Source organism: Pelmatolapia mariae, linkage group LG7, assembly GCF_036321145.2.
Source record: "Pelmatolapia mariae isolate MD_Pm_ZW linkage group LG7, Pm_UMD_F_2, whole genome shotgun sequence".
Lineage (NCBI taxonomy): Eukaryota > Metazoa > Chordata > Actinopteri > Cichliformes > Cichlidae > Pelmatolapia > Pelmatolapia mariae.
Window position 1 is genome coordinate 33127718 of NC_086233.1, and position 14379 is coordinate 33142096.

Sequence of the window (14379 nt, forward strand, 5' to 3'; positions counted from 1 at the left end):
TGCATATATTTTCCTCATAATAAAAAAAAACAAGTCTCCATTTTTCGAGTCTTAGCTTCAGAAGTCTCGCATACAGTTAATTCAGTTAATGAAAAGAAATCCATTAAATATCAGTCAAATATAACTGTCATATTTCAAAGCCCTAAAAAGTGCTATATCACATCAATAGTGGCTGTGGAAAATTAGGCTTACTTATCTTTATGGTAAATGTTTCTTCTCAAGGACACAATAAACCACCCCATATAATAAGGTCATCAATTCTGGATGAACACGCTTTGTAATCAATGAGAGAATAAGAAACACCCACTGCAAGGTTATTGCCCTTGGGATAACAAGAACACAGATGTTTTTCAAAACCTCTGTCTCTTGGGTAAATGCCTAATTAAAGTGAAATAGGGGTTAAGAAAGATTGTGCTGTACAATAAAAGCAATACAACAGAAGAAAAGTCATTCTCTCCCCTGATGCTATTATTCCACTCTCTGCTGGGAGGCATTCAGAGAGGTAATTAACTTTGCTGACATGTTGTGAATTCTTGCCTCTTAGGCTGAATGCTGGATGTGTAGATAGACTGATTGAAAAAGTCCCATTTAGGTTTCCATCTTTAAATTATCCACGTCCAACCATATTTCCATGGTAATATTGCTGATAATCGCACTAATTTTACACTTGGCAGGAGATAATAGCCACGGCTTATCCTCAACAACAAGCATTAATTGCCATCCTCATTCTTTCTGCCATGCAAAATAAAATACCTGCTGTAGTTTGCTTAAGGATGAAAAAGCACAAAAAAATAATTACGAATGTCTGCACATCTAAAAACCTGGATGTCGTAGCATGAAAATGCTAAAACACTGAAGCTAGAAAGTATTAACCTGCATTTTACGTGGGATGTTTGTTTTATTTTGTAGCTCTATAACATAATATAACATATCTAATTATAGTTATCTTCATTACTATTATCTATCAGGTGTTTTGTTTTTTTCCCCAGTGGCATGTTAAATATAGAATACATACACACATGCACGATATATATAGATATTATATATGCTTGTTTTATCCAGCTTGCTTAAGCCCAGATTTACAGCAGTGTAACACTACAAAATAAACACATCAACACTTGAAAAGGAGAAACCAGTCAATTTTTTGGCTTTTCTGCTTGTTAAATGACTTGTTAACTGACAGGAGTTGTGATATTATGAACTTTAATCTCAGGGTGACCTGTTTGTCTATTTTAATTATATAGCCAATCATAGTTGTAAACCCATCTTTCATCTAGCGATTTAAAAAGTACACACTGTCAACTTTTAATTGAGCCTCCAGGTAAAACAACTAAAGATCACTCTCAGGGCCCTTCAGTAATTGCGCTTTGAGATGGGCATGAGTGAGCCACTTAAGATAATGGAGAAAAAAATAGATTCTACATGAAATTAGTGCTTTTGGAAAAGTTGCTGCAATCAATAACTTTGCACCCACAATGAAATTATATTAAGTTAAATGACTGACACCTGTGTGGCAAAGTAAGAGAGGCTACTCATAGCTAGTTGTATTATTTGCTTCTTGCGTCAAAGTTTCCAAAAATACTGTCATAACAAGGTTAAGATGGCTACGAAATAAGACATTATTTTTCATAAATTCATGACAGCTGCCACTACTACACAACAAAAGTATTAAACTAGTGAAACTAGATTAAGAATTACCATTATTAAAGGTAGATCTGTTTAAATATTGTAGGGAATAATAAAACAAGAAGGCCAACTACTGCTAAAATAAATCAGAGATTTTGCTAAATCAACATGTTTTGCTGCTTCAATTAGTAGTTGCTACTACGATACGGCACAGTGGCTGGCCTTGGAATTGTAGTATAATACAACAAGTGCAATACAACACTTGCTGTCATCACCTAAAATGACAGTTACTGCCAAAATCAACCAGGAAATTGTGTTTCTAATCAAGTCAGAAGTCAATTTAAGAATAGAGAACTCTGTAATGATACTATAGGGTTATTAATTAAAAGATAATTAATAGCTTATGTTAATTACAAGGATCTGTAACTAATCAGCCTATCAGAGGAGGTTAATTTATACAAAGGATTTTAAGTTACAAAGCACATTTAGTATGCAATCAATAGCCCAGTCTTTACATTGTCAAACAATTCCTTTCTTACCTAAAGTCAGAGACTGTGCAAATGATTAATTCACACCACTCTGGTAAAATTATGTCAAGTTTTTGTCATTTGAATGCTACACGTGTTTTCTTTTAGAAGAAGCTGTTGAACTACCTGTGCACAGGCTGCACTTGTACACACTCATTAATGCTTTCAGTGTTTGCTCTTTGCATTGTGAAATCTTTACTCCGCAGCCAGAGACAAGAAATACGTGTTTGTCCCACCCCATAATCGCTGATGTCAAAATGATATAAAAGTCTAAATAAATGGAATTGCCGAGGATTAAAAAAGATGACTGTGACATTACCTCAGATCGTTTTCTCAGGATGGAGGTTGTCTGGTGCTGCGGTACTAATACCATTAGTATAATTGGAAGCTGGTTCATATGTAATACAAGTACTTTATCAGTCAGTGAAGTCAGTTGCCCACTCAGTGTCAAACGAGCAGAATGGAACTCAATATTTGTACGTCATCACAGATTGCTTCTACAGTTTACATTGTGCAAATGAAGTAGAGTGAGAAGAAAGTTTTACTCCTTAGTCTCTGTGAAAAGCAATATATATACAAAATTTTAAGGTCTATTTAGTATAGCTGATTTATGCTGTTATCCAGTAACAAAATCTATCATCGTTATCATAACTGATTATGCTAATGATAAAGGTAAGATATTATGTTGTCAGCTTGCCTGGTAGTTTTTAACTAAGCTTAAGGCAGGGACCTAAGAAGGGATTAACTTTACCATGGCAAGGAAGGGCAACAGTGAACACTTCACATATACTCACAAATGTATGTAAAAAAAATTAATAACAGAATTGGAAATCATTGTGTTTTGTCAGGAAAATTAAAACTGCAAACTAGATCAGATATCCTTTTTCCATCTAAGGACGTAGTTCATGGATTTCTGAAGAGGGGTTTTGGGGGGGCTTGCCGGTGGTATGCAGTCTCACATGGCTTTTGCTATTCAGTCTTATTCTTTTTATAGAACAATATCTAGGATTTGATGCCACGTTTTCAGGGGCTTTGTAAAACCTGAAGCATTGATTAATTCAGAGTTTTTGCCAACTTTTTCTTCTTTAAGAGTTTGAGGTGTTTCTGATCATTAGAAGGACACTGGTTCATAATCAGGAGCTTATTTGCATTTTCTCTCCATTTTTATCTGGGCTTTGCATAATGTATATTTTAAGCTGTCAGTGCTGTACAAAAGACTATTTTCTATGACTTGTTACAGCAAAAAAGATGACAAATGTGTTTTGGCAAACTTGAATCTAAATGGAACTCAAGTAAACATGTGAAAATGTTACGACAATAGCCCTTAAAGCCATAAATATATGTAGTGTTTGTTAGACTACAAGCCAAAATGCAATACTCGCTGAACTTAACTCATTTTTCTACAAATCTTTGCCATTTCAGTATTCATTCACTGTATAATCACACAGTTGCTTTAAATGCAGAGCATCCCGTGATTGTAAGTTTAACTTTGATATTCAATAAACATAAAGTCTCCAGTTACTTTCTAGCTATCTCAACTTTACAGAGGTAATGTAAGCACCTTTTTCTGGTTTGTGTATGACATCTCCTTTCAGTGAGAACTTGATTAGTTTCTAGCTTGGAGAGTCACTTCCTGGCATTTGCAAATAATTCATTCACTTCTTAATGGCCATAATAAACGAGAGCTCACATTGAAGCTAATCCTCCTAAGTACACACAATAACTGAAAAAGGTAGCAGTATAACAATCAGCTTTATGAGCCTTTGCTATTATCCACAACTCTTTGTGAACAGGTTTCCTTAAAAGTGTATTATTATGCTTCATTACCACTTTTCAGTGTTGTGTTTTCAATTTTCTAATGTATATATATATGTTACATATTACCACCTGTTTTGCACTAGTTATGCTTGTAAAGGTAGGGCAAAAAAACCCCAAACAAACAGAAAAAGCTGGTGCTGAATACAAATTGTCATGCAAAGCACTTGGGATTTTATCATTTCTCGACTTGAGGTACAATACGCACACCAGAAAATGAAAATGTTCTACAGAAGTGAAACACTGATTTGCAGTAAATGTAGCTGTTATGAGTGAATTTCAATTATAGGATGGATACCCCACAATGCTTTGGTACACTGCAGAGTTCTGAGTTAATTATTTGCTTGACTAATGTGCAGGCCTTAAGATAGAGGTTCAGCAACCAAAACCATTTTTTTCTTTTCCTTTCCTCCATTGTTCGTGAAGAAAAGAGCGTGAGGCATGGGTGCATTTCTTTTTCTCAGTAGGTTTAGGGAAACAGTGAAACATTGGTGCTTGGTTTGATCCTCCAGGAAAAAAATAATCTGCAGTAGGAAAAGGAGGTTGGAAAAAATCTGTTTTTACAATTTGATATGGGAATTATTCCACACATTAATTAAAACTGATTTTTTATGTTATGAATTTGTTCCACTATTATGCATTAAAACAAAGCAAACTCTTTAAGCATCTTAGTACCTAATCACACCAGCACGTCGAAAGTTGTACTGGCATTACTTCTTTTTCCGCAAAACGGGGTTCCATATTAAAAGATAAAAGCAAACATTAACCTTGCATTGCTCACAACCACTGGCTTTCATAACATTTTGTTATTTTTGTTAATCAAAATAATATCTGATACTCATGTTACTGAAGCCTGGTACAAGTGTGTCATTCTTCCTGGGCTAAACAAATGACTAACATAGAAGTCATCGATATAAAAGTGCACATCAGTCCCTAGTTGAGTGTCCTTCTACACATTCAGCCTGCAAATTTCTTTTAGTATCTGGATTTCAGTGTTGTTCTTTTTCTCCATGCTCTGCAGCATCCTTTAGCTTACCCACCATACGGCTAAAAATGTCTCTGGGCATAATGGTCACCAGCGGTGCAAATGTGTGAGTCAGTGTAGAAGAGAGTCTAAACTTAAACAAAAAGCAACATGCAGTGGGAACTGGGAAAAAGATCTTCATACAACAGAATTTGCAGTCCTACAGCTCAGACAGAAGTATGAATAGTATCCACTGATAATAGCACAATAGCCAAAAAGAGTTTGGCTTAAATAATAAAACTTTGGCTTGAATAAAACTTCATGTGTTTTAGTGCTTTTCAGACTTACATTACACCAGTCTGATCTCTTGCAGCTTTTAAGAAAAATACAACTTTCTCACGACTTTATACTCTTAATTGAACCTTCTTTTCTTACTTATTAAAAACTACAATCACCGTGTAATAACAACGTCATAAAGCACTGAACAATTTTAGTTTCCTTCTCTAAAGGTAAATTATAATGATCTCTGAGTTTTTGTTTTGGATTTTGGTTTTTCGACATTGAAAACATATTCATAGAAGTGCGTTTTGCACCATGGTATTAATATACTATTTGACTGGATGTGTGAAAATACACTCTGACAAGTAAAGCATTTAACTGGGGCCACTTTTCAGCAGCACTCTTATCTCCCAAGTGTTTTTTACGCACGTGTTGCTGGGAGGAAAAAAAGCATTGATTAGTCAGAGCTGACCCTTGCCAAATTAGGCAACACAATTTAATAAGGCTAATTTCCCTTTATGACCATAAAAAAATAAACAAGAAGAAATATGATCTTAGCTAACATGACCCTCTTCAATTACTGAACATAATTAATGGTCTTGCTGCACGGGACAAGGAGACAGCATGGTGAGGAAGCCTTTCATTACACTGAGTAGATGTTGGGATTCTAAAAAAAATAATAAATTCCTTTTTTTTTTTACAGCAAAAAAGTAGATAACAATCTCTGCTGGGAAATTATACTTCTAGAAAGATGGTTACACAAATTGTGCAACAGTGCAGCTGAATAACCTTCTGTATTTTAGTAATCTTCATTATTGGATGACATTTCATTAACATATCTGCTGTTAAACTCAAAGGTGATAGATAATATCGAAAGCTCCATCCCAGCATAGACCAGTAACTTGATAATGACTGTGATCGTTTTGTCTTTTGTTTGGCTACTGAGTCATCCTTGGATGATGAATGCATATCAAAGTGCACAAGAAAACACGGTGACCAGATTTGATACTGGCAGATTGACAGACAGTCTCAAAAGACAATGTCGAAAGGATGATAGTTATGGGTCACAAAGGGAAACAAAGTTTAAAAGCATTGCATAAAGATAGAGATGGTTTTATGCCTCTACTACTTTTACTGAGACCTACATGTGTTGAAAATGATTATTTTCAGTTGAGCTTAGCAATAGTCTAGTAAAAAAGGCAGTTCTGTACTGGCCTCTCTCTTTTTTTGTTTTCTTTTTTTTTTTTTTTTTTGATTGAAAGGGGGACTAAAATTGATCACACAAAGGCTCATATTCTGCCACATGCACTTTCTTGTCGACATTGATGCGAGTCAGTAAGTGAAAGGACACACCAGGTGAGACGAGCCAAAGGCTGGCACTGTCAGAACAGCACAGTGTCTGGTTCTGGCTCAGCAGAGCAGCTGCTTTGATGCCCTGGGAGCCGAGAAACCTGACTGCAATTTTTCAATGCCTTAGTGGAGCGCTGCATGCTGGGTAGGCTGCGGCACGGATCAGGCTTCAGCAGATTCAACGAAGGAAACAGGCCTGTAGGTAAAAAGAAACTTGTGAAATTGTGGTATCTGTGAGTTTCCTGATATTTTACCGCAGATTTCACTTCATTAAAATTGTGCACCCTGTAGGCTTTTGTCCCTTATATCTTAAACCCAAAGATGTGAAACCCTTATAGGCTACAGGTTGGAAATTAAATATTGGCTTCTGACAGCAGGTTAACTTTCAAGTCAATTCACTGGAGCTAAATAGTGAAAACATCTGAAGTTTCTCTTAATTTGTGCTTGCAATATATAGCCACAAACATCCCCAGATCAAATACGAGTTTGCTAAGTATTCCATATAAAGAATAATTAATTTAATATAATAATTAATTTAAGCTAAAATACATGCATCTTGTTAGCATCTTGCACCTGTGTGTGCTGGATCAGAGATATATGCACATTCAAGAAGAAGATGCACATTAAAGAGTCATTAGAACAAGTGATTGTCATTTGTATTTTTAGTTCAGTTATACAACTCATAGTCTGAAATGCTGGAGAGCTAATGTTCCATTGTCGTTACACATTTAAACAGAAACAATTTGCATAATGTCTCTGCCCTTATTCAGTGTCCCCATCCATGAGGAGTATTACATTCCCACAGGTTAAATGGTGTGGATTTTTCTATTGATTTGAGGATCATAAACCACACAACAATCACATAAATTGCTCAGTGAGTTTCAACAGATTTATACAGTTTTCCACCTTATCTGTACCCAAGCATAAGCCATATAAGAATATAACAAGAAATATAAAAATGCTTACCGTGTTGGTCAGAGCAGAAATCAGTAGCGTCCCACTCGTAGTTCTCATCGACAGAGACCTTTCTCCTAGAGAGGCCATAAAACAAGGCATGTTTAATGCACGCTCACACACACTCATGACTGTCTACAAATGGAAAAGTACTATGAGCCACACATCGAGTTCTCCCAGCAAAGAGTAAACTATTTCATGTTTTTTGCTTCATAGTTTGTCAGACGGAGCAGAATGCTGAAGGTGTGCTTGCAAATATTCAGAAATCTTTAATATTATCATCATTTTTTTAAACAGCTATTAAACACTTTCCTATAGAACAAAGAAACTCTATAATCTCCTTCTCATTCTCAGTTATGAAATATATTTTGCTTTATGCAATATATCAGTGTTTGATGTTGATTTTGATTCAAATGGATTAAATTGTTTTGATGTTGTTCACACTGTATTCCAAAAAATAACAACACACAAACATAATCAGATGCTCTTCTACCTTGATAGAGTTGATACAAAAATACAGGATTAAATTACTTTTTTTAAAAACTTCTTTTTAACTTTTTGATATGTTTTAAAGAATAACCTTGCTCTAATGTTTGGTTTTCTAAAATTGAGTACGCAGCATATAACTGTAATCTGAAAACACAATGTACAATGTTTCTTTCTATAAATTACATTAAATTGTATATTAGGCTAACCTTGAAAGCCTTGTATTTACCACACAGGGTTTATTCAAGTTGCAAATGTAACCCCACACATTTTGTTCTATACAACATAATTTCCTTTATTCATTATGGCTTAATACCTTTGGCTTGGTTCCATTTTGTTATTTTGTATGTCCTGTGTGTTCCCCTGGGTGTCCTCTATAGTCTCAGGTGAGCTTATGAGCGTTGGAGAAAGGTGACACATGGAAAGGCGCCCATTACTGGGCTCCATGCTTCCTAGGCCACTGCTGGCATAACTGCTGTAGCTGCTGCCAGACTCTGGCACTCCATCGTAGCCTCCTGCCTCCAATTCCAGTACCTCTTGAGCATCAGTGTTGGGCAGTAAGCATATAGCGGCTCCTTTCACGGCCTCCAAATAACCTCCCTCCTGTTCCATGGCCTCCTGGTAGTCCCCTGGCATTGTGGCAGCACTGGGTACAAGACAGGCCTCTCTTCTTGGTTCGTAATGACAAGGCACATTAGGATTTGTTGTGGGCCTTTCTGGACGGCTCATTGAAAATAGAGGGTCAGCAGCAGCAGGAGTTAAATAGGTGGCATATTTGGTATCTGCATGATCATTTGGAGGAGATCTGGAAATCTTCCTAGGAGGAGCACTTTGAGGTTTCCAGAATAGCGAGTCTAGAGGACAAGATGATGGAGCAGAGCAGTTTTCTTGGCTAAGAGAGTCTATCCATGCATCAGGAGTCAGGAAATTGCTTTCCTTCCGTCTTCTCAAGTCTAGACTCTGACTTCGCTGCTTAGAGAGCGATATTTTAGAGCCTTGGCTCGCAGCTTTCCACATGTGTGGTTCTAAAGGTTGCGAAGAATCTGGGACCCTGAATATATCATCCACAGAAACAGGGCCACGGCAGTTCAAGCTTGTGCTCCTCCTCATATCATGATGCCGACCTCTGCGGGTCAGTGTGTGCCCTTGTACATGAGATGCAATTCGTTGGTGCAACATTGGCTTTGTAGGCCGCACACCACACATCTCAAACTGTGGCTCATCTACACTCATCTCAACACACAAATCTTCATCAGTGGGTTTGGGGAGCACTACCTCCACATTTGAAGAGCCTGGCAACGCATCAAGAGCTGAATTAGATCTTTCAGTGTATTTATTGCTGTAGAAAGACAATGTTGAAAGGCTGCCATGACTAAGATTGCTCTGTCTCTGTGCCTCAGAACATGAATCATTTGTTTGCATATCTAGGCCTGTGGATTGTGGTGAATCATTATAGCTTTCTGGTGCTGCCCCTGCTCTTTCATGTCTCTGGTGCTCTAGGGAAAGATGTGGGAGAGTTAATCTGGCTTTCGAAAAACTGCCTGCCTCCTCAGATTGAAAGGAAGTCTGTTTGGGCAAAAACGGAGAAGAATGACGATTGCCGGACTTTAAATATGAGGGAGCTGCAGCTGATGATGCGTTGAGATGGGTCCTGGATTGGATCAAAGTGGGTGGAGAAACAAGAGGATGCGTTTCCCAGTAGGAAGAAGATGATGATAAAAAGCTTGGTGAGAAACAACGGTTCTCCTTGCTGGCTAGGGAGTATCTGTGTGGCAAGGTGCTGCTCTTGTATTCCCATACAAGCTCATTGCCACCATCCTCCCTTCTCTTTAAGTCTGACTGCTCGTGCTTTGTGGAGTTTCTTTCTAACGTGTACCACTGCAGCTCCCTCTCTAGTTCCTCCCTCTCCTGAGCCAGCTTCAGGCAGCGGTGCAGGTTCCCCCTTTCCCTCTCATGTTCCATTTGGAGCACCAGAGCGCTTGCAGTTGTAGATGGCTGACCAAGGCCAGCTCGGATATGTGGAAGCACTGGAAATACGGGAGTTATTTCTCTGTCGTGATGATGAATAGTGGCCAAACTACTGTCAGAGCACAAGCTGCTGAGTTCAGGAAAGCCATCATAACTTGACTTCTTGCAAGGCGGGAGATCAACAGAAAGCACAAATGGCCGCTCTTTCCTGTCTTCCTTCTCCGAGTGCAGTGACACAGACCTTCGAACTTTAGAGTGTTGGTCATACCTTACACTTTTCTTGCTGTGAACACTCAGAGTCTCAGTGTCATACGGTGGGAGTGTGAATCGCCCATCTGGGCCTCTAGAGATCATCTCAATTGAAGGAGAAATTAGAGATGTTGTTTTAGTGAGGCTGTCTCTGCTGTACTTGGACATAAGATGCTTCCTCCGATTATTATTCTCAGTGCTAAATGAGGAACAGTCTGTCTGCAAAGAGGAGGAGGTGGTGGTAGAGGAAGATGTGGGATAGTGGGAGCTGGCTGGAAGTAGGCTTTTCTTCAGCACACTGTCTGGAGTGCTGGTGCCTGAAGTCTTTCTGTGAGGGAGAGAGAGAAAAAGAGGGGGAGGGAGGGGTGACAGAAGAAAATTGTAAGAAAAACTGGAGGTGTGAGGGGAAGAGAAATAGAGGCCGAGAAAATAAGACTGAGCGAAAGTGAAAGAGGGGGCGGGAGAAATATACAGAGAGAGACCAAAACAGCAGCAGCAGAAGCAGCAGAGGATGAGGAAGGAAACAAAGATATGCAATAGAAAATAACTGAAGTGCTGGCATTTTCAGCACACTTAAAGGAAGGCAGAGGGAAAGGTCAATGGGAGGTATTATAATGAAATGATAAAGGGGTACTTACATTGATGGGGAGCATTTATAGATGGCACTTGGGGGCTCTGAAAGGAAGGGAGAGGGGCAAGATGGTATCTGACTCAGTAGGATACAACCACACTGACCAAGAAGTAAAAACATAATCAACCGTAATAAGAGCCCATTATAGGTCCCGAGGCACCCAGGCTTGTCCAAAAAGTTAATTACACTTACATTTATCAGCCACTAATGAGAAATTACCCTAATTAGCAAGTAATGTAAATGACATCAATAACTTTTACAAGTGAATGGACGAAAGGGGTGGACAAGAGGAGCGCCAAATCCATGCAGTGGGCCATGATTTATATAATGGATTGAAAGTGCTTTCAATATTTTATTGAATAAATGATTATATTCATGATGCAGTTCATCAAAGTGAGTGTCTGCTGAGTCTCTGGAGTGAGGAGCATTTTACCATCTCTCTTCTTTCTGCGGCGCTGGTTCCTCTTGCGGTTGATGATGCAGGCGGACCCCAGCAGCAAGACCAGGGCCAACAACATGAAGCCGACCCCACCCAGGACACCGGCCAGTAACGACTCTGGGACGAACTCCAGGAGCCGGGAAGTGGACGGGTAGATCTCCATACCTGTGACATGATTTCAGCAGTAGTACATGTTGCTAAACAAAGGCTGGTCTGATCATAACTATTTCAAAAAAAAAAAAGGAACATACATTTTAAGTATATATATATATACACACATATATATATATATATATATATATATATATATATATATATATATATATATATATATATATATACACATATATGTGTGTATATATATATGTAGATAGATAGATAGATAGATAGATAGATAGATAGATAGATAGATAGATAGAGAGAGGGGGGAGGGGGAGAGGGAGAGAGAAGGATATAGATGGATAGAACTATAGGATTACATAAATATATACTTGATTAAAGGGGAAAGCACAAACTTGAGAACAACAGCAACAACAGAATAATACTAAAACAATGAATTTACATTCTACATGATTAAAACGTTTTTAGGTAGATTTAATCTCCAGTCTACATCCCTGATAATAATGTTCATCAAATCAGCAACTTAATTATTTTGCATAACTTAATCTGTCAGATGTAAAACTGAGATTATCAGCAGAGCTGTGTTAATCAACAGGATATTTTTTTGGTGCTGATGGTCCTACACCATTAGGGGTTGCAGATCTCTCTGTTTAATGTCTCAATACTCTAGCTAATGTAACATTCATGCCATATTCACATAATAATAAGAAAAGTGCAAATTCAATCACTAACTCTTTTGAGAAGTTATTAGTGGAGCCATTTCAATCATTCAGGCTTCTAATGGACAGCTTTCCCTGAGGCCCTGCTCTAATTTTAGTCTAACGCTGGGAACAGAGGGATGGGATAAGAAATATAAAAAGAGGGGGGAAAGAGTTAGGACAAGGAGACTAAGGAAGTAGAATGGGTTCAAACACAAGGTGGGGAACAAATGTGAAGCGAGCAAGGTTGCTCACCAAACCTACCTGCAGTGGAGACATTGACTGATGGACTGGGCTCGCTCAGCAAGTCCCCACGTCGAGATAGCAGTCGTAGCTCGTACACACAGTCCTGAGACCAGCATCCGCACACACACAAACACACACACACAGTGGGGAGGACAGAGGATGAAACCACACTTTGTCAACACCGGATTGTGCTTGCAATGCTAATGACGTTCATTTGAATTCATGTAGGCCTATACAGGAGAGAAAGAGGAAGGATGAAACAGACTGGAGGAAAAAAAAAAAAGGCAACGCATGCAGATTGAAATATGACAGAAAAGTGATGACTGCCATGAAGTGTGCATAATTGAGAGTCTGAAAAAGTAAAACCACGGAAGGAAAGCTTAGATAAAAATCTCAAAGGCATTCAACAGGCAGCATGGACTGATTAGTCTCGCAGGGAGCAGCGTGTCTGGCTTGTTACCTTGTGCAGACCCGGAACCACTATCTCGCTACTGTTGGCACTGATGTCCTCGTCCAAATTAAACCACTCCCCTTGCTCGGTGCGGGATTGGAGAACAAAGCCAGTGACGGGAGGGTGCTGAGCTTCAGGAAGGGACCATTGCAGAACAACACCTGCTGAACCCCGATTAGCTGACAGCGATGCAGGGGGCTTTAGTTTATTTTTCCTTGGTGGAGGATCTGATGCAGAGAGAATAAGAAAGAGCTTCAGTCGATCAGCTTGATATGTTCTGGCGGAAAAATTAAATTACACCAGAGGAAATTGCTACAGCCACTGATGCTCAATCTTCAGCATGTGAGGGGAATAAGAGAGAGGTTGACATTAGTCTTTTGCAGTGTACCAAACAAGAAATACATAGTCATATTTATGCAGTTTGGTAAATTCAAGACTTTTTGATAAAACATATCCATCCATCCAATTTTATCTATCTAATTCCTAACTGAAACCACTGATATAGCATGCTTACTCCTTATTCAGGTTGTTTGTTTCCCCTGAGTCCAGCCTTTATTTTATTTATTTATTTTTTTTGGCTCCCAACATAAATATCTTAAAAAATAAAAATCTAAATGTTATTTTTTTTACTTCCTATCCAATGGATTTCACCTTCAAAGGAATTTCCATGATCTCTCAGATGTCTCACAGATATATTTTCTCTGACTGGAATGAAAAAAATGTTTCTAGCAAGGAAAAAAAAAACTGCATTTAACAACATTTCCACAGACTGCAACATCCACAACTCTGGCCTTCACGAGTCTAAGGCAGAGGACTAATCGGATTTTAATGTACTATCCATTCATCTATGAAGAAAAGAGTAGTGCCACTGGGTGTATAAACATTGCATTTTAATGTTGGTTTTTGCCCTAAGCTAAATTTGATAATTTTTTGATGACACCAGAGAGCTGTAAATCACACAAAATACCTTTGAACATATGGGCCCAATGCTGGAAAAAAAAAAAGGTTAAACGTGACAAAGAGTGACAGGCATGCTGGCAGCTCTCTCTATTTAGACACAGCAGTGCTTTGTGATGAATACTAACATGCTCTGACAGTACTTACATGCTAAGCTTTATATAATATGTTTTTATCTCCGTTTAGTTTCTTAACATTATTTAGCGCAAGCTAATGGGGATATTGCTAGTTTAAAGTAAAAAAAAAAAACTTTATATTAGACAAAGATCACTTGAGTGAATACAAAATGTAATTTAAAAAAAAAGCTATCCAAACCTATGTGAAAAAGTAACCTATGAACAATGATCTGAAACACACCAGCAAGTCCACCTCTGAATTGTTCAAACAGACAAAACAAAGGCGAGCTAGTCAAAGTTTGGAATTAAATTCAAATGAGATTCTTTGGCATGACCTAAATTGGGCCTTTAATGCTTGAAAACCCTCTAGTGTGCCTGAATTAAAACAATTCTACAAAGAAGAGTGGGCCAAAATTGCTCCCCAGCGATAAGAAGGTTATTAGATTTAGGGCCAACTTTTTTTTCACACATAGGAACAGGTAGGTTTGCTTTTTTCCCCCTTA

General features: G+C 38.2%; 1 protein-coding gene across 1 annotated transcript in view; it reads right to left on the reverse strand.

Annotated features, from left to right (window-relative positions):
- Positions 1-6514: 6514 nt before the first annotated feature.
- Positions 6515-14379, reverse strand: part of igsf9a (immunoglobulin superfamily, member 9a) — a 52993-nt gene continuing 45128 nt past the window's right edge. The window contains exons 15-21 of the mRNA XM_063480843.1: positions 12813-13030; positions 12371-12455; positions 11283-11453; positions 10857-10893; positions 8318-10546; positions 7528-7592; positions 6515-6757 (exon numbers count right to left, since the gene is read on the reverse strand). Coding sequence (XP_063336913.1) covers positions 6594-6757; positions 7528-7592; positions 8318-10546; positions 10857-10893; positions 11283-11453; positions 12371-12455; positions 12813-13030 — 2969 coding nt within the window. The 3' untranslated portion in view covers positions 6515-6593. The remainder of the gene's footprint in view (positions 6758-7527; positions 7593-8317; positions 10547-10856; positions 10894-11282; positions 11454-12370; positions 12456-12812; positions 13031-14379) is intronic.